General features: G+C 39.5%; 1 protein-coding gene across 2 annotated transcripts in view; it reads right to left on the bottom strand.

Moving 5' to 3' along the window:
* The window catches only part of dnah7 (dynein, axonemal, heavy chain 7), a 63,083-nt gene that overhangs the window by 1,870 nt on the left and 40,950 nt on the right, over nt 1-20,263 (bottom strand). The window contains exons 46-65 of one of the 2 annotated variants that reach the window (XM_067515904.1): nt 19,923-20,103; nt 19,539-19,724; nt 18,750-18,913; nt 17,700-17,854; nt 15,837-16,027; nt 13,462-13,595; nt 13,027-13,362; nt 12,746-12,872; nt 12,248-12,442; nt 10,237-10,329; nt 9,967-10,143; nt 9,532-9,693; nt 9,236-9,436; nt 8,845-9,006; nt 7,994-8,179; nt 6,968-7,105; nt 4,927-5,157; nt 3,519-3,671; nt 1,303-1,480; nt 462-565 (exon numbers count right to left, since the gene is read on the bottom strand). In XM_067515904.1, the coding sequence (XP_067372005.1) occupies nt 462-565; nt 1,303-1,480; nt 3,519-3,671; nt 4,927-5,157; nt 6,968-7,105; nt 7,994-8,179; nt 8,845-9,006; nt 9,236-9,436; nt 9,532-9,693; nt 9,967-10,143; nt 10,237-10,329; nt 12,248-12,442; nt 12,746-12,872; nt 13,027-13,362; nt 13,462-13,595; nt 15,837-16,027; nt 17,700-17,854; nt 18,750-18,913; nt 19,539-19,724; nt 19,923-20,103 (3,454 nt within the window). The remainder of the gene's footprint in view (nt 1-461; nt 566-1,302; nt 1,481-3,518; nt 3,672-4,926; nt 5,158-6,967; nt 7,106-7,993; nt 8,180-8,844; nt 9,007-9,235; nt 9,437-9,531; nt 9,694-9,966; nt 10,144-10,236; nt 10,330-12,247; nt 12,443-12,745; nt 12,873-13,026; nt 13,363-13,461; nt 13,596-15,836; nt 16,028-17,699; nt 17,855-18,749; nt 18,914-19,538; nt 19,725-19,922; nt 20,104-20,263) is intronic. The other variant, XM_067515905.1, reaches the window with a different exon arrangement.

The raw sequence follows: 20,263 nt of genomic DNA, 5'->3' as shown, positions 1-20,263 counted from the left end.
CGATACATACAGAGGATGTTATGGGTACCAAAATCTGATCATCAAACCTCAAACATCGGAAGAGGTCTGGATTTCTTGACAGATAAACCTTAATCTGAAATTATTATAGTATGTATTATAGTTTAGATGCATGAACAAAACAATCTTCCCTCCCGGACCATTTTGCAGCTGTTCTGAAACTTTTCTCAATGTGCAATTGCACACTTTTTAATGAGCACGTTTGCTGACTTGTCATGCAAAGGTTCAAATTTGCATTTTGAGCGCTTTAAAAGCACCAAAAATCTGTCTGTCTCTATTGTGAGATGATAAACTGCTCCAGAACAGTTACTAAACTGACCTGCAGATGACCTTGAATTAGTGAGAAATGAAAATGTGGTGCAGCCTGGTGATTATTACTAAATGTAAGAAAGAGCCTAGTTATGTGACATTTTCAATTGATATCAGAGGTGTGTGTTCCTCACCACAGGCATGGGGTCATGCAGCACTTTAGGGTAAGACTCAGCAAGAAGTTTAATCTTCCTGTCCCAGCGAGCACCATCAAGGAACAGACCTCTGACGTACACACCTGAGTGTCACAAACAGAGACAGTTACAGTCGTCATCTAACTCAACAAGGAAACCTGTGACTAAAACATGTGCAGATGTTGTTTCAACAATCCTGAAACCTTATGAATTGAGCTGACCTGCCTTCTATGCTAGAACATCAACCATGTGAGTTTTGTGACTAATAGGCTGAAAAAAGACTGAGATAGAGATTAAGTGACTGTTGGCATCCTGTCAGTGTCACACACCCAAATGCACAAATGCATGGTCAGGTTTTCAGCTTGTCAGTGTGGGCTAGGTTGGTGTGATGGGGGCCCCAGCTGGGGGCTGACTGAGAATGAAGCCCTGTGAGAGATTTAGACTGAGAATTTTGCGGCAGAGTTGGAAGCACAGCGAGGTGCTGACGCAGGCCTGCGTGTAGGTAAAAGAAAGGGGGGCTTCGCTTTCTCAGTGAACACTCCTCAATATACAGTCAGTCAGGTTTTATGTGCTTGTTTTCTTCTCTTCCACCCACTGCTTATGTTGCTCTTATTATCCTCTTTTCATCTTTCTCCAAATCCTTCCTTCTTCATCTGCTTTCCACTCTAGTCTCTCGGATTTTTCTCTAGCTTCATCAACTTAAGGGATGGTTTACTGAATGAGGCCATTTTTAACCTTTTTAGCAATAATCTGTTTTCACTATTTAACCACCACCCATCATTCTTTCAACAAGCACCCTTCTTAATCTTGTCTCCTCCCCTCCAACCAGTACGTTTCCTACCGTCTCTTGGGGGCCGTTTGTATTCAATGTCATCCAGGACCTCAAAGTCGAAGCCCAGCAAGTCAATAGGGACAGTGTGTTTCCTGGCATAGTTCTGCTGGCTGCCTGTCAGGAAGGCTTGAGTGAAGAAGAATCCTGATATCCAAAACACAGCAGGAGTACCCTCATCATACCAGTCCTGCACACACCACAGGGCGGAGAAGAGAATGAAAACAGACAGACAAAACTGGACTCACTGGGTTTCAGATGACCAGTTCGTTTAAAGTTATGTTTTTTATTTTTAGGTTATCTTTTACAGTTTTCACATGTATACAACATGGTCATTACAGTGTATTTTAAAACACATAATGTTGTAATTTGTTGTCAATCTAAATTAGGGACCAAAGTTAATAGTGGGAAGAGTTTTTTGGTTTTCAGCCAACCGATGCTCCACTCAGTGTACAGCCATGTGTTGGGTTGTACTGTGGTGCAATGCTGCCAATAAACTCACAGCACCAACTTTCTGAAGTGCAATGTGTGGAATGTGTAACATTTAAACTAAGTTCATACAAATGGGAATGTCATTCATTTTGTAAGTTTGGTCAAATAGTATTGGGATAGCTAAGTCATAGCATGGCGAAAAGAAATAGTTTGTACATGTTCAATTTTAAAACTATTCTCTTCTTTTTCTTCCTTAGAAAACATGACGAATAGAAACTAAAATTACCACCTTGCAGCCATATGCCTCCACCGACCAGCCAAGATGCAGTTTCCATACACGTCTGTCCAGACTCATAATTTAACCACTTATTCCATGAGTCCAAGTGAATGTTTTCCAATTTTGAAAGGATGTACAGTACAGCTCTGCGTAAACTTTGTGAGGTGAAGTAGCTAATGCGTGTTATAGTAATTCACAAAAGTCTTTTTACAAAACTGGAAACTAGTTCCAAGTGGAGTCTTGTTGTCTTTATATTATTGTATGGAGGGGGTGGGGTTGTGGGGTGTAATAAAACTTTACACATAAAAGGTACATCACACTTTAGGGAACATGAACTCAACTTGTATAAATAAAGTATTTTCCATCTATTAGCCTGATTATTCATATTAAACCAAATATTCATAAAAATATTAATTTCTTTCTCTGCAGGTTCAATAAAAATCAATAACTGTCTAAGATACAATGTCTGATCTTCCAGTATATATAATAGCGCACACATGTGAGTACACACACACACACAATTGAAAACACTGTATTCTTTCAAATGAGTAACAGTAAGGAAAAGGAATAAAAGGGAAACAGAAACACAGGAAGTGAGTGTTAGACTAGGACCATTCACCTGACAGAGTCACATGGCAGCTCATGTGTTTTTATGTGTTTCTTGTCCCACTTAATAGTACAGTAACTATTGTACACATGGTTTAAAAATTCTCAAGTGCAACTTCGATTTTATAATTATGCTACATTTAGGTCATAGTAGTAGTTGCTGTTCTCTCCACTTTAGCCATTTGTGGGGGGGGGAGAGTTACCTTCACACAGATTATTTTAACTTGACAATGATCAAAAACAGGCAGCTTGGTCAGAATCACTTCTCAACCCCTCTGCATTCCTGGGGGCTTGGGGTAAACAAGCAGCACAGCATTATGCATGCTAGTAAAACTGACAACGGACGGTTGGATTTACAGGGTCAGCAGACTATTTGACTATTTAGAAAATGTCTTGCTGTGAGCTATCACAAGGTTTGAACTTCATTTTGGCCTGTATCCCTGTATACTGAGCAAAAAGCACAAAGCTCTGTGTGTTTTTCATGGAGACTTTCACCCTCAAGTCACAATCGGTCTCCTCTCAATAGAGACTGGAAACTGTACAGGGAGGTAAGTCCCTCATTTTAAGCCCATTTTGCCGTATAAACTTTTGTTTTGGATAAAAAAAAAAAACTCGAAACCAAATGCAGCAAATTTGATTTCTGATTTAGGGATTTTGTGACTATATTGACCAAACTGTTTTTGGTTTGGCACGGCAGGAAGAGCAGCCCGCAGTAGCTCATATCATATTAAAACGTGTTGTTGTGGCAGCATGTGTCCACAACAACAACAAATTCTACAGTCATGTTTCACATACAAATGAAGGTGCAGTATGCAGTGAAACACAACCTTCTTTAATATTTGTCCTCATATTGTCTCGCTTGTTGAGGCTCTTACATCAGCATTTTGATGGCAACCTTTGTTAGTTTCAGTACCTGCAAGAATTTCAGTCGCTCCAGAAAGTCACTGACATAACTTCCAAGTGGTTTAAGGCTCGGGTAGGACTTTTTCATCCACATGCCGGGGATACGACCCTTCAAGATGCTGCTTACCACTTCCTCCAGCTCTGCTGACATCACCACCAGCCCCTGGACATGAACACATTGCACATGCATATTTGCACACAAATTCATCAACAACTATATGATTAGCATCTTCACAGCTTCTGAGGCAAATTTATTCCAACTGAAATCTACGCTTGTCACTTAAAAACCTCTCTCTGGAGAGAAGGTGACAAACAGACACATAATAGCGACTCTTATCACTCAGTGGGAGGCCTTTGATACCAGTATGAAAGATGTTGTGCACATTCGGCTTCCTGACTCTTTTATGCTCTGTGCACTTCAAACCCATGAGGCTGGTGCATCTCAGAAGGAGAGGAAATGTGTATCTGAGTTTGTTTATTAAATGGTATAAAGAGACGCATGAGTGTATTTAGACATGCTTTCATGCTTTTTTTAATGTTTTGCAATGCTATACATATTCATGTCCAAAAGTTTGTCTGCAACCACTAATGCAGTCTGGCTATAGTCTATGTATGTATGTGCAGAATCCCCAAGCTTTTTTTTTTTGCCTGAGGATGTTATGGCCTAACTAGCTACATTCCCTTCCTCAAGTGTTTTTTTGGTTGCAATTTGAAACAGAAAAATTAAAATTATATTAAGGCTTTAGGATAGCTATATTTAGGAGTCAGCCTAATTGCCAAATCACAGCTCATCACACACAGCAGTGATGCCTGCTGCCAACAGCTCAGGCTTCCCTACAACTTAGGCTCCATCCCACTCATTTGTTGTATGGAAGCAGTCATCAGAGATATTGAGCAGGGTGGGCTCAGTTCTTCACTATGCTGCAGAGGAGAAGAGCGATCTCTGAAGAGAAGACCAAAAGCACTAGGTAATGACATGTCAATCATATCAATCCCCATGCATTACATACAATTATTGTTCTGTGTTACTGTGCAACAGAATGACTGTATTTGATTTCTGAGAATGTATTACCACTTTCCCCTGTAATCATTCAGCAGAAGTGTGCCTCATCTGAAAAAATATTGCATGCACTGCACAGAAATGTAAAATCAATAATGATTCAGTGTTCATCTAAAACAAACAAATTGAGTATAATTACAGCGCACTGCCATAGATCATGCTGTAAGTGTCAAAATAATGAGGCACACAGAGAATGTGACCAGGATTGAGTTCAAAAGTAAACAACTTCCAGCTTTAGCTGCTACAGTGAATTCAAGGGGATTTGGGTTTCTTTGCAATGTCATCTGATTTTCCTCAGTGGAAATGTGACATTGTAGAACATATATATCCCCCCTCTCTGCCAGCCCCTCCTGCCTACCTTTATGGCCTTCTGAATGTTGACACAGGAGCCTCGAATGGTGCGGAGCAGGTTGTTGAAACGGCCCATCTCCTGCACCAACACGGTATTCATGCTCTGATTGTAGCTGGTGGGATAGCGCCTCATTGCTGCTTCCAAGTCAAAATCTCCAGGCAGCTTGCTTAGGATGTCAGCTGCCACATCAAAGACCATGTCATCTGAGGATTTGGCATCTCTGCCTGAAGAGCGGGACTGATCAGAGACACAGAGCAACAGAGGACAGATGAGATGGGGAGGCAGGACTCAACTTGGATTGATTTGACAGTTTATAATTTTGGGGGGAAAATGTTCTTTTGCTGGCTGACTTGTCAAATTATGTATTCCTTCTTCGGATTCTTTTGCACCAGTGTTATTTTGATCCAATTTGATGTTAAAAGGTTCTGAGGTCTCACTCGATTTGCTTATAGCTCATCATCTCTGTGCCAGATTGATTACAATTTATGCTTTTAAAATGACACAAAATGACACCCACCACAACATCAAAGTTGTATCAGTTACCTTCCCTCTCCTAATTTGTAGATATTTCTCAGGTTAGCACATCACTACTACTAAAAACACTCACAGAGGGGTACCAACACATTTACTTCCAGGATCTCATTTTCACACAGTCCTTCCATCTCGCACATGAAATGGAAGGCTTCACAGCATTTCCCCAATTTTCTCCCACATAGTAATTTGACACAATCTTATCAACAATTTTAATAACCATTCATGCTAGTAATTATTCATTCTTATCTTCTGCTTTCCTCTTGGTCCAACTTGCACTATTTACCTATTTGATGCTCAGTCAGGAACCAGCGGTAATGGATAATCATTGGTTAATGGCACGGAGGTTACAGTAGGGGAATGACAAATAGCTACTTCATTCCATTTGAGGCGTCTCCATGTTTATCGGTCATTGAGACGGATGAGACCGTATTAGATGCTAATAAAGTCCACACATGACTGAAGCCATTATTAATCTTGTTGAATGGAGTTTATATGAATAAATGTCAGACTCCATTGAGCTCTAATTTTAACTGCATGTCTAGAAGTAGCAATGCCTGTGAAAATAATTTTCTATTTGTTTATAGTAGGTCAGTACTGCAGCTGTCAAATTATACTCACTATTAAATAGATGCTGTAGGGGAGACACGTATACAGACCTGTTTTGGCCGGTGTTATAGGTTGATCCTTTGCACTTGTTTAATTTCAAATTCCCATAGGAATTTGATAAATTATAACTTTTGGAAAAAAAAAATTGAGAAGTATGAGCCACTGCTCAGTATCTAAAAATAAATAAATACATACACAGATAAATCTCTTTCTATTGTGCAGCAAATGTAAACCTCTGTCATTTTCAAAAAAGGCCCTGATGTAAAAATCCCTTAGATCTGATTTGGAGCAAATATTGACTGGAGCTGGAAAATGGTAAGAATATAATCCTTAACAAGTGAACATAGTCTAACAGTACAGAGCAGAGATATACAGTAATGATGTGATAGCACACAGATCCACCAGAGCCACTGTGAGTCACACTGTGTGTTTGTGATGTTATACAAAGACAATGTAATATGAAGATTTTTTTGGAGTCCTTTGAAAAGTCCCTCTAAAAACTACTGAAATATTTATTTATACTTTTCTCTTTAATTAATGTTGCATTGTTTATTTTAATGGTGGTGATAAAATATTTATGGCTGGCAAACAGCATGTCATTTTCTAGGTAACAGTGCTTTAATGTGTCATGCATTTGCTGGGTGGGAGTGTGATACATGCTACCTACATTTTGACAATTTTACCAAATATACCAGTAATATCATTCCAGTTGAGCATCTAAGATGTTTGGCAAGAGTGGCATAATGTTTTATCAAGTGACCGTCGGATTAATTACTTTTCAGATTGTTTAACTTTTTCCCTGTTAACTTTTTATAAATAAAAAAATCAAAAAATTGTAAATTTCTGTTGTTAGAAGTTGTGTATACATGTTAGATCCTAACTAATCGATACCAATCCTAATCAATACCTGTGTTAGCAAGATGCTGTCAAACAGTAATTGTGTCTCAGCTTGATCCTTGGTGATGTCTGCATTGGCATTCATGCCAAAAATTTCCGGTGACGGGTTGAGCGGCAACGTCTTGGTGTATTCTATGTAGCTGTTGTACTGCAACAGAGATGAAGAGAAACAGAAGACAATTTTTTAACGCAACATCAGGAAACATCTCAAGTAATAACACTCATTGAAAAACAAGTCGGCCTCTTAGATTGCTGACATTTATTATAATGACTATGTAAATGTGGCTTCATGAATAAAAGATGTGGTTGGAAGGGGGTGCAGCACTGGAGAACAAAATGCCAAATAAAATGGAGTGCGCCATAGATTGCACTTGTGTTAACAAATATATCAACCCTCACTGATGGTGGCTGCCTGCTGTGCCTTGTTACACACATTTTATCTCCTAATGACTTTTTAAAGGTAGCTCAACAACAGTACTAAGCAACTGTGAGTCCCATAATATGCTTAGTTTAAAAACAAATACATTACAATGAGCTTAAGTTTTCCTGAGTTTTTAGGGAAATTATGTGCTGGGCTTTGTGTAACTGATGAGTCCATGATCAAGGGACGGATTCTACTCTGCTTTTGTAAGGATAGGAAAGATACATTATTGAAAGATACAGTATCTTCCTAAGTCTTTTGATGTTTATATTGAAATAACACACTGCATACCATCTCTGTGCTGATGTGTTGCATATTGCAAAAAGGTCAATCTATGTTTAATACAACAAAGCACACTGTGTCACTGATGGAAAGTAAAGTACAGATATTACATAACAGCTCCTAGCGCTGTGAATGTGGCCATCAGAATATAGAGAATTTGATAAATAAAAATCAAACAAACTAACTGACTATATTCCTTTTTTCAGTCTGTAAGTCCTATGTTTAATTTTTCATTTTCAGCCCAATTAGCTAAAATTCAATTTACGAAGAATCCCTCTTTAATGCCAACACTTTACTATGATAGTAATTTTGTTGTGATCTTCGGTTTCTTACGTCTCCATCAGGTGGTGCATAGTAGAGCCCACTGGGGTCAAACTTGTAATTAGGATCCTCGATGATCTTTGAAGTGTAAAATATCGAGAGGATTGTGCGCAGTGTCCGCCTGTCCCAGTCATCTGTGACACGTCCTCCATAGTTACACTCACCAGTCATGTAGCGGAGAGCATCAAATGGTACGTCCTGCAGAAAACCAATGAACATGCAACAGAGTGAGACATTTTAACAGGAGGAAGCAACTGGAATATTGAAGATTTAACTATGCATGCGTGCACCCTTTGATGTATTGTGTAGATGCTTAGGCAACACCAGACTTGGCTGAAATTCCCTTTGAGGCCTAGACTTGGAAGAGAAACTGATGTAATAGGATGGGGTCGTGACCTCTGTGGCATTTTCTGGAGAAGAATTTCACTTACAAATTCACTGAACGGCACTTGATTACAAGATGAAAATGTCACTCTGTACAAAAAAAAGATTTCTACACAAGTTCATTTCTGCCAATTTTTATCAGCTGCAGCAGAGGAACTGGGAATGGTGGAGTGGTGGAGTGCTATGTGTTTGTAGAAAAATGTCAAGAGGGATTATGAATGTGGCTGATGAAAGCCGATACTTAAGTGAAGAGCAAGCTACTTATATAAGGCAGAGTTTCTATTATAGGTATAATTGTTGAATACTATGTATATGTAGAACTGGGTGTACATCTGTAGGTGATAGCTTTATTTTTTGTTACAGTTATGAATATACTTCTTTTCAGTCTATATAAGCTACGAATTCATAAGGCTGTACTAGTACTATACTGCATGATTTAATAATCATCCATCAGTGAAAGGAATGGTAAAAACAACTACCTGGTACTGTTCCAGAAACATGTGTAGCTGCTGTACAGAGATACGGAGGTCCGTCTCGTTGAATTCATATGGAATGTTCCAGCCTAACGGTCCAAAATTCCTTCTCTCTTGGGTCAAGGCGTGGAAGAAACACAGGCCATATAGTAGTTTCTTGAACACAGCCTGAGAGGTGAAAAGGCACAGCTGGAGGGCATGGTCTACAATATATAATATACTGGTGGCTGTGTAGCAGTTCCACAATAAAATAAACACACTTTGAAAAGCACAGTGGGGGACACAACTGACACAAAGGTGCTCAAGCCTCCAACTGATGTACGAATGTCAGATATGCACAGCAAGCATATCACCTAAATATGCATTAAGACAAACAGTCATCCCTTCACACACTGACCGGCTTGCTGCAGCTGCCGAAAAACTCTGGGTCAGAAATAGGGTCCATCATGAAAGAGCGTGCAATGTTGGAGCGGAGCCCCTTTGGAGCCTCATTGGTCATCTTCACCCCATTCTGAAGGACAGCCACGGGAAAGGTGGGAGATGGGTAACTGGTCAACCACAGCCGGAAGTCTGGATGGGTGGTGTCTGGGTTTAGCTCCTGCTCTCAGCCAACAAAACAAAGTAATTGCTACATTAAAACTAATGTAATAGAACTCCTCCTACTGAGTATTGAATGTGTTTTTATGCTCTGACCTCACAGACTCTCTCCAGTGTTGACATCCATGAAGTGGCCAAGTGGCAATTTTGCAGGACCACCCAGGTGCCCTCTTTAATGCCTGTCTCAATCATCTGCATAGCAATGGGACCCTGGCCTTGGCCCAGAGAGAGGGAAGTCAGCTTGTTACCAGTAAAGCCCTAAGAAATAAAAGCAGCCATACACACCCAAAACACAAACATACACACGCACGCACACGCACGCACACGCACGCACACACACACACACACACACACACACACACACACACACACACACTTATGTAGCTGCCTCTTTCCATGCAAGGAGCCAAAATAATTTTAAGTCCTGTGTGGGACCCTGGTAAACCTATAGGATTCAATGTCTTTTTTTCATTTTGAGTTTGTACACACAGCAGGCATCAAAGCTGCTGAATTTCTCAGCTGTCTCTGTACCTTTTCATCTCCAAATTTGAGCAATGCAGCCATGGGGTCTGAGCCAGGGGAGAGGATAAAGATGAGGGAGGCACAGCAGTGGCTATCAAAAAAGGCCTCACTCAGATTGAAGGGTGGTGCTTCAATGAAGGGACGACCCAAACTGCTTGAAACAAACTCCTGTACCATGGGAGTAATCTATGGGACAAATTAAGGGAATGGGTTTAGTGTGTGTGTTTTTCTGACAACAAGTAATCACTATAACCTGAAAAACATGACATTTGAACTGACCTTATCTGGTCTGAGACAACGAATGACCAGCATTTTCTGAAACTGGCTCAGCTTCCCCTGCCACTTATCAGGAAACGGAGTTTGGTGGGGGTTCTGCAAATATGCAAAGCACAACCCAGTCTGAGATTATCCTGTACAATAATTTTTATACTCTGGAGGGCTATGCCTATATTAAATATTAGTATAACTGATTTTTAGCTGACCTTTGCTGAACAATAAAATAGTGCAAACATAATTAATCATCCATTTTCTATTATATGTTATTCTGTTTATTATCTTCATCATTATTAAACATTCTAAAAATTCAATAAAACCAAACAAAAAAGATGACAAACTGTAAGGCTATACGGATGACTGAATAAAGCATTTTAAGAATGAGCATGTTTTAGTAAATGAAGCATTCAAGAAAGCTGCAGCTAAATGCTTTCTGTCATCTTTGGGGAGAGATGAGGGGAGATTTGGGGTGGGGTTACATTGTAGTGAGCTGCTGCAAGATTAAGCAATTTAATTAAGCAAAAACAGGGGTAATCAGTAATGTGAACAGGAAGAGAGTAATGTGATGGGGTAGAGAAATATGTATGAAAGAGGAGAGACTGGAAAAAGGTGGAAGCACAAATAGGTAGGGAGGTAGAAAACCCACTGGGTACTGGGTCAGAGTAATACGTTTGATTAATTTGTGGAACAAGTGTAACACAGGAAGTGAGCAATGGTAGCAGGAACTTTAGGAATTATTTCCCTTAGGCTGTTTGTTGTAAGACTTCTGGCTATGTGTGCTGGCAGGTGCTTTGAGATGGATACCTATTTAAGATCTCCTGGGGTTTCTTTGTGTGTACAGGGGTGTGTTAGTGTGTGTGATTCTGACTGCCTGTGTGCATGATTGAACAGCTGTTGTTGCATCAAGATTGAATAAATGTGAATTCCACAACTGGAACAAACTAGATTTAATTAGAAGTGTTGTGGCTGATTCTGTTGATTATAAATCAAAGATGGTGTGTGTGCGTGTGTGTGTGTTTATGTGTGGCAGCAAACAGACAAGCGTGAGTGCGGCACACGGCTATGTGCACCACACGTTGATTAAACATCTGTTCTTGCATCTAGACTGCATAGATATGACTAGCACAACAGGAACAGAATAGATTTAATGAGATAAAACGTCAATTTTAGATTATTTATCATTCAAAGATAGAGCGAATGTATGTGTATGATCTATACTGTACTTGACAGGTAAATAATTTTCCTAACCCACTTTATCTTTTTTTTTCTGCATTACACTTTTTTGCAGAATCTGCATCAGTAAATTAGTAAATATTCACGTAATAACTTAAATGTTAACACTATGAAATTAATTAAGGTTTCAACACTTGATAAAGTTAAATAAATCAGCACAGGATTATCATACTTCAGTATAGTAACAAATTGAAAATCTCTTTGGCATCTTTGCTCACTTTCCCCTTTTTCCCCCATTTTTTATTTAGATTCAGCATGTGCACACAAATATATTTGGAAATTGTTTTATCCAAAATCTACTTGCTTATCCATAGTTTGATTAGGCTTGAACATCTTTTGCATTTTCTATGTACACTCTGGTCCTGTGCAAACTCCACAATCCAAAATGTTCTTGTGGCAGTAGAAAGCTGCTAAATTGGATATTTCTTGGTCTCACATTTTGCTGGTTTTAAATGTGACCCAGTTTCAAGACTGCTTACCCCCTAAACTGATAATCACAACTCCATTTTCAGCTGAACGTTGACACATTTACATGTTTTATAAAGCGGCTCCAGCCATGTCAGCCATATAATTGTGCATATTGAATGCATTTGAATCTCTTACAAAATTTCTGTTCCCTTTGGTGCCTCTGTGCACATGCTAATTTAAAAATATGGGCATTGCTTTTACTGTATTCAACCAGTCATGTTAGAGAGAAAACAACTAACCTTCCAGAGTTTGAAACACACTGTATATAATTGCACAGAACCACACCCAGATAAACCAACTTGGTTTGGACACTCACTGGACTGTCGTAGACTTTTTGCCACTCATTCCTGAGTTGAGCCATGTCGCGACGCAGACCTTTAAAACACTCCATCTCATCTAAGCGGCAAATCTCATCCCAAGACTTCTTGGCGAGCCAGGTGCAGGGATTTGAGTAAGGGTTGTCCAGGCCCACACCACCTGTTAGAAGGAAGCGCCACTCGCCCTCATCCACCTACAACATGAATTATTGTCACACAGAGTTAACACAGCAAACAGTATCAAAAATTGTGGTTAAGTGAAGTGAATGTTGACCATTTTTAGGAATGTCTTTGAAATATTATGCAAATTAAAAATACAAAACACAGATGATCTACGGCATGATCAGATCATTAGAGTCCTGATTCTTGAAAATTACTTTGACCAGCTGGTTTTAGTAGCTACTAACAAATCAGTCAAACAATACTGTATGAAATTCGTTTAATTTCTTTTAATGAATGGTAATACAAATGAGTGTGTAGGGTGTCTGTTGTCCTACCAGCTTTTTGTGCATGAGCAGATTGACACTGAGGCAGAAGGAAAAGAGCAGCTTATCCTTCTCAAACAAAGAGCGACACACATTTACATATAGTGCGTAGGTAAAGTGGTCTCTCAGGATTAGAAGTCTGCAAAAGACAGATATACTAGCATTTTAATAATTTTGTTCTAAAACAAAAGAACTTATAATCATTTCACTTCTCATGCACTGTTAGTTGTGGTACATTCAGAGTTAGTTGACCAGCCCCTTTGTTGACCTGTCAGATTTTTTTGCCTGCTTACCTTTTCTCCAAGTCATCACTCTTGTTTGAGTTATCGATGGAGCTGATGAAGAGGTTAATAAACCAGGTGAGAGAGTACTGGTACATGGGCTCAATGTTGGCTAAATCAGCGATGGAAAAGAACAAGATGGCTGAATGCATGGCAATGGGTGTGTAGCCCATGCGGGTCTCATCAATCTTCTTCTCCGTCACCTCACCCACAGCCTGCTTCTCTGTGATGTCATCAGCTAGTAGCTTGGAGCAGGAAAGGATACTGACAGCTGTCTCATCCTCCAAAATGTTGCCCTCAGAAGAGGAGAGCACCTCAAGAATTTTGTCCTCAATCTCCTTCAACTGTCTGCAAAAAACACAAGACACATTTAACATGTTTAGTTATCACTTTGAGAAAGGAGATATTATCAGAAATGTGACCTGGGTCAGGTGTTTGCTAAAGTACCTTTTGTTTTCTGCTCCCTGCAGGATGAGAGCCTGTTTCTCTTCCTCCAGATCAGGCCTTTCTCGGGCCACTACAATGCCCAGCAACTGGTCTTGGATACCCTCTGGGGTGATCATAAAGTTCAGAAGAGTCACCTATATCACAAAAGAATGGAGTTCACAGACATAAGCATGCGCAAACAAGTGTATTTGTGAGTGTTTGTGAGTAGGGATGTTTTGCCCCACCCTTGCTCTTGGACATTTAGTTCAGATACTTTAAAGTGCGGTGTTGATCATTTTAGCCTTAGAGCTATTCTTCCCATTATCCTACTTCCTAATCAATTTCAATAAGCACTCCAGCTTTAGCAAAGTACAAGTGGGATACTCCTGCTTTTCTTTGAAAAGGTGTTGCAGCTCACAGTGAAGGAGGGTCTTTTACCACAGCCTTAGTCATTCTGCTTTGCACTTCCCCAGAGGTTAAAAGCCTGTGTCTGCTATCTGCTTACTGCCCTAATAAACAAGTGCACTTCTCCGGGGCATAATTCCATTTCTATTGATGCTGCGGACCCACTGAGCTGATGGTAAAGACTTAGAGCCCATATAAATTTCCCGTTTGTCCTCTTCACACATACACCCTCCTTCTTTGCTTCCTTTCATCCCCTGAGCTCCTTAAGGACTGGTTTACTAGATGCTTGCCTCTTGTATTTGAAAGCACTGCATTTGAAATAGGAATTAATGGGAATAATGGAAGTCTTGTAGTCTACTTTACTGTAGGCAAGAAAAGAATTACGTAAAAAGAAAAAAGCGATTAAGGCAGTTGAAAAACGAGTTACTTCTATCTAACAGCTGCCCATAAAGAGTGGGGTCTCTGCAAACAGATGCTTGAAATGCGATCTTCAGTAATGCTTTCCCAACCCTTGCTTCTCTGTAATGCAATTACCTTTAATGTTCCTTTTCTTGGAATACTTTTTTAGGCGGCTGTGTGGAGCTGTGGGGAAGTGGTATCAGTGAATAAAAACTCACCGTGTTGCTGGAGTAAAAATGTGCCGTCATTTAAATGGTGTTATGCTGTATGTAAGACCAAAGTAACCTCTTTCATCAGTACAAAAAAAGGAAAGATTTGTTTTATAATAAAGGTGTGAAATAATTCTTCACAATCACAGTTTGCTTTTCTTGCTTTTGAGTTTAAATTTCAAATCAAATAAACAAGGCAAATTGTGGAGACAATTTTGACAAACTGAATGTAGACAAAAGATTCTCCTGATTTATTGATAACGTATGTAATGTAGTGTGAAAATGTATCTTGACATATATTTTGACACTGTCCAGAGATAGCACAAGAAACAAGGTGGCTTGTTGCTATTTGAGGTGATAGAAGATAATATATTCTATTATTATATAGAAAAATAAATTTATATAGAATTATCTAGAGGAAATTTAATACATATTTTACAGGCAGAAATGCAGAGGTCTTTGTTGTTTTTTGCAAGAGTTTTATTAATCCTTTCTGTGTGGGTAGCAGCTCTGTTGTGGAAGATACATCTATCCTTAGCTGTGGTGGGATTAAGGGTACCCATCTCTGCCACACAGTTACATCTGGGTGGCAGAGATGGGTAGAGGGGCTGTAGAGGATTGCTTGAGGATCATTACAACAACACTGTCACCTGCTGCAAACAGCCATGACATGTGTGGCTACTGGCAGGAAATGCTCTGACTACACCTATTGTCATAACTAGAGGTGGTAGCGGATTCATGTCCCTGTGTCTGTCTAATTTTTTGACTGGTGTAGGTGTGGGTAGAGGTTGTAGTTTGGCATAACAGGACTTAAAAAAAAGAAACCTTTCTCGCATACCCGTCAGTTTATGGCATGAATACAACAAAGTTAAACTAAAGGGGGTTGGGCATTGATATGCAAGCTGCCCCATCAGCCTTGTTCTCTTATGCTTTTGTCAACGGCAACCCATTATACATAATATACCAGCAATACTGTAACAGAACCTGCTGCAAATTACAATCACACTGATTAAAATTATGTTTCTTTCCCAAATAAATTAGACTTTATTAAAATTATGTTTTTATATTTTCATAATTTGACTACAGAAAAATACTGTATTATAGCAATGTAGTAAAATAATATAACATTTTAGAATAACTGAAATTTGCTGTAGCTCATCTGTGTATTGTATTACTCAAATCCTTGAACCTGGCTCGCTAAGAAGTCTTGGGATGAAATTTTCCACTTAGATGAGATGGAGTGTTTCAAAGAATGGCGTCGTGACATGGCTCAACTCAGGAATGAGTGGCAAAAGGTCTACGACAGTTAATAACAATACTTATTCTTGTTCTAGGATACTAAAAACACATAACAGTGCCTGAGGCAGTATCACTTTATACTACCTTGACAGAGGTCTCAGGCAGGTAGTGGGGGTTGCGTAGCTTGGTAGTGATGTAGAAGCGAAAATCAGGAACATATTCAATGGTAGAGTCTCCCAGACGGATACACATGGTACCACCCTGTTTAAAGGTCTGTCTGAGCAGCAGAGGCTCCAGGATTGGGTCCAACTCCTCGCCAACATTCTCCAACAGCACTGAAAGAAAATACAGTATTTAGCAGTATTTCTTTAAACAAAAGGAGGCAGAGTCTCTCCTGTTTTTAGGGAATACATTTCTTTAAGCTAATACATTTACAAATACTCTTACATGAGAGCTGTCGAGTTCAACCTCAAGCCAACATCAGTGCAATTTCAAATACTTGTGCAGCAAGACTAGCCAAACCACACCTAAACCTTTACTGGATTCACTGCTCTGGAAGAGAATCTTGCTTGAAAACCACTCTTTGAATTTAATCGCTGTTATTATTTTTTTTATAGAGCTGCAGTACAGTATATCAGAAAGATTACCATCAAAGAAACTTTTATTCCAACCCAAAACTTATTTGTTGTACTTATGAGTTCTTGGCTTTTAAGTATAATAAACACATTGCCATTAATCCATATTACTTGAGTACTTTTTGAGCTTCCCATAGTTAGCATTCAACAATTAAATCCCCTTGCAGCTTAGGAACTCAGTGAACTTGCACATAAATGTGCAATATCAAGAAATCAGTGAAGCAAGTAAACATTACCAGTTGCAAATGTCCCATTCGCTTGGCATCAATATTAATATCATTTCACATTATGCATGATAATGCTGTTCTCATGTTAAGAACATTAACCCATCTATAATTGACATAATGCCTGAGGAGGTACCTAAGTTATTACACAGCATTCAGAGGCAGTGACAGCTGATGAACTTTCCCCAGAAGACAGTTAACCAAATCAGGTCAAGCCTCTCCCATTTTTCTAGCAGAATCGTTTTGTCCTGCTCCATAATATTAATATGCTAATATTGCATCACATTAAACAGTACTTTGTATTATTATTATTGTAAGCACTGGACTAAGAGTTTTGGCAGTGAAACATTAGCATTGTAAAAAAAAGTGAAATAAGGACAGGCTATAGGGAGTGAAAATGTACCCTCTCTGGACTATTTTGCACCCTGCAAGGACAAGCTGCTTTCTGAACTAGATTTGCAGTCTGCCAGTAAGCAAAGATCCATTGGTTGGTTGAGTTGGGTCATTATTTAGATGTCTGTTATAGCTGTCTCTGTTTCTAACGCTAATTCCCATCTTGCTGTTCTCTCTCATAACCCCTCAAAAACCTATGAGAAGACAAAAGTATAAATCTTTCACCAGGATTGCTTGTTATGTTGTGTTCTATTGTAAAGAGATGATGTGGTATATTGCGAAACGAGCTAAGAACTGAAAGGTCACATCCACACAGTAGCATTAGGGTTTGCAGCAAAGCTGTTCCAATTTAAGGATAAGGAGGGATCTTTTGTAGAAAAGACACATAAAAAACACTGGAAAAAACACCATAACTAATAGTCACATCTGACTACATATGTCAATTTGACCCTGGTACTGGGCAAGAAAAATGTTACCGCAAAAAAAAACTTTTTACTCCCTGATTTTAAATAGTATTAGACATTCTAACTGCGCACTTGGCTTATTGCATACACCTCATTTTGAACTATCCTGTGTATAAATTCCCCTACTGCAGAAATGAGAACAAAGGGAAAAACACATTCTGTTCACAGCAATAATTAGTCCTGTGGTAAAGAGAGACCTCAGCAGACAGTAACTGGAACTGCAACAATGTGTATGAGGCACATATACTACGCAGCAACAGCAGAGACATCAAGAGAAATGCCTGTACTCACCTGGCGTGCCAAACTGGATGCAGTTCTCCAGAGTGCGTACAAAGTCGGGGTCACTCAGTTTAATGATATGCAGGTTATTCACCTTCTCCATGTTTTTCACCCACTTGTTGGCCTGGCCTTGGGGATCGATCATCAAAGGCCATCGCCTGGCATTACTACAAACATTCAAACACACACACACACAAACACAGTGATCACATAGAGTAGAGGGTGATCAAATGGTGCTGCCTTGTAGGAATAAAACTGTAATTGTTAAATGTGAGACATCACAACAGTAGGGGGGGTGTTGGAGAAACAGAACTGAGGTGTGGAGAGTAGCTTGGGGGTGAACACTGTGAGCACAGTTAGACAGCTCACAGTTAGATAACACACCAGGGGCCATAGTATTGTGATTAAAAAGCAGTGTTGCGATTTCAATTACTCAAACAAGCAGATGTCTTGTGATGTTTTTACTGCACCCTAAGGCTGAATCAGATAATGTCACATGGACTTCAAAGATAGGTTGCAAAGTTGTGACATTGTCTTTTTGTAATCTGATGTGAAATCTAATCCCCACATTAAGTGTGAAGTAAGTGTTGAAGTATATTACTTTAAAAAATATGTGAAAAATGTTTCACACTGTAACTTTAAATCATTAAAACCATTCTATATGCATAGTGGGCAAGTAAAAAGCACAGTGACATAAAAAATAAATAAGGGAAAAAAACTGCAACAATCCATCGATTTGCCTCTTTTCCAGCAACAATTTGCAGGTGTACCGGGCTAAAGTGCTTCTAAAGTGCTTCTTTTGTATAAAGTGCATTTGAACCTCAGCTTTGTGAGTTGGAGACACACTCTCTCTAGCACTTGTCCAGACATTTCTGCCACAGTTATTCAAGGAACATTCTCAATGGGAAATGACGGAGAAGGAGCAGCAAAAAAGTTGCCTGAGACATCAACAGTTGGTAGATTAAAATTTTAATAATATATTGCTAAGCACTAAGCAAATAAAGGTGGCTCGTTCTTCAGAGAGAATGCCATGTCAACATAAAGCTGGAATTCAATACTTACGAGATTATAATACCGTTGTCTATGGAGAAGGCGTCTGATGGTAGGCCAGCAATGGTCCATGCACGAATCTTTATTGGTTCGCCCAGAGAGCTCATCAGAGACATATTGGAAGAACAGGGGATCTCTCTGCTCTTACAAAGCGTCATCCACTCCTCTATTTGTTTCTAGAGATGAGCACATTTTTTGGTAATAACTTCATTTTTTATTTTCCTACCTACAAACAGTCACACTAACCTGCAAACAAATAGGAGGATTTACTATGTACTACACAGTCGCACTTAAAGAGAGTGATTTTGAAAGAATTCAAATCTGCAACACACATGCAAAACCAATCACACATGATTCCACTCACACATGCAATCATGGACTTGCATGGTAAAGATAACCAATTCGCCCTTCTCTTTTCTGTTTTCCAGCAACAAAATGAGCTTGAATGTGTCATAGTATAAAAGATGACCTTTAACACTGACTTGGATTTCGGAGACAGGCCTTGTTACCCAAAATGCTCTAAAATTTGTTTTTTTTTAGTTTAAAGCAGTGCAGGGATTTCTATTGGTCACAATGTGCTTAAGTGAATCAAATTATTAGCCTCACAATTAATGAACATCCATCCACCCATTATCTGTCACCGCTTATCCTATGTGGATCACGGGGGAGGCTGGAGCCTATCCCAGCTGTCATTGGTAGAGAGGGGGTACAGGGTACACCCTGTACAGATTGCCAGTCTCTCGCAGGGCAATTAATTAATATGTAGTACCTGTGTCTCCACTGTCTAATGCTTCCGCATACCTGTCTGTAGCTGGACGTGAAGGCTCCCAGGTAAGCCACTATCCCTGCTGAGATAAGGATGTCCCCGGTCAGGTTGTTGTACAACTCTCCGAGACTGAAGGCCAATTCGCTCCAGCGTGTTTTCTCTCCACCCAGGCCTCCAATCAGCTGCTCAGCTCGCGTGAGCTTTTTACTGCACCCGTCCACCTGGAGAGCATCATCGTAGGACGAAAGTTTTTTTTTCAAGTGCAGTAGTTTTCCGAGGTCAAGGCAATGACTGTATAGCTAATTTGTGTAATTGTATAATTATCGATATATTTAGGCTTACTGTCTACTACAGAGGTACACAATAGGAAATACTGTAACATTTCTGTCAGTGGGCTCTTGGGCTCTTTTTTCACAAACCTCAGTCTCCAGGCAAGCTTTCTTGGTTTGATTGGTTTTCAATTGCTCCTGAAGCTTAGCAAGTTTATCTTGGACCTCTTTGAGAGCAGCCTGCTTTTTGTGCAAGCTCTGCATGGCCACCTTCAACTCCCCTTCTGCCTGTGCCAGCTTCTCCTTCTTTGGAGCCACCACCTTGGCCACTCTGAAGCCCATATAAAACATTACATTTAGTGATATAATAGTCAAAAGTTACAAGATAAAGAGCATCTCAGGCTTTGAAGAATGTTGAATTTTCAATAGATTCACTAGAAAAAGTCTTGAAAGCTAGTTCATACATGATTACACATACACGATTCATACAC

The sequence above is a fragment of the Channa argus genome, chromosome 9 (assembly GCF_033026475.1).
Source record: "Channa argus isolate prfri chromosome 9, Channa argus male v1.0, whole genome shotgun sequence".
Lineage (NCBI taxonomy): Eukaryota > Metazoa > Chordata > Actinopteri > Anabantiformes > Channidae > Channa > Channa argus.
This window is presented reverse-complemented; position numbering and strand designations above follow the sequence as displayed.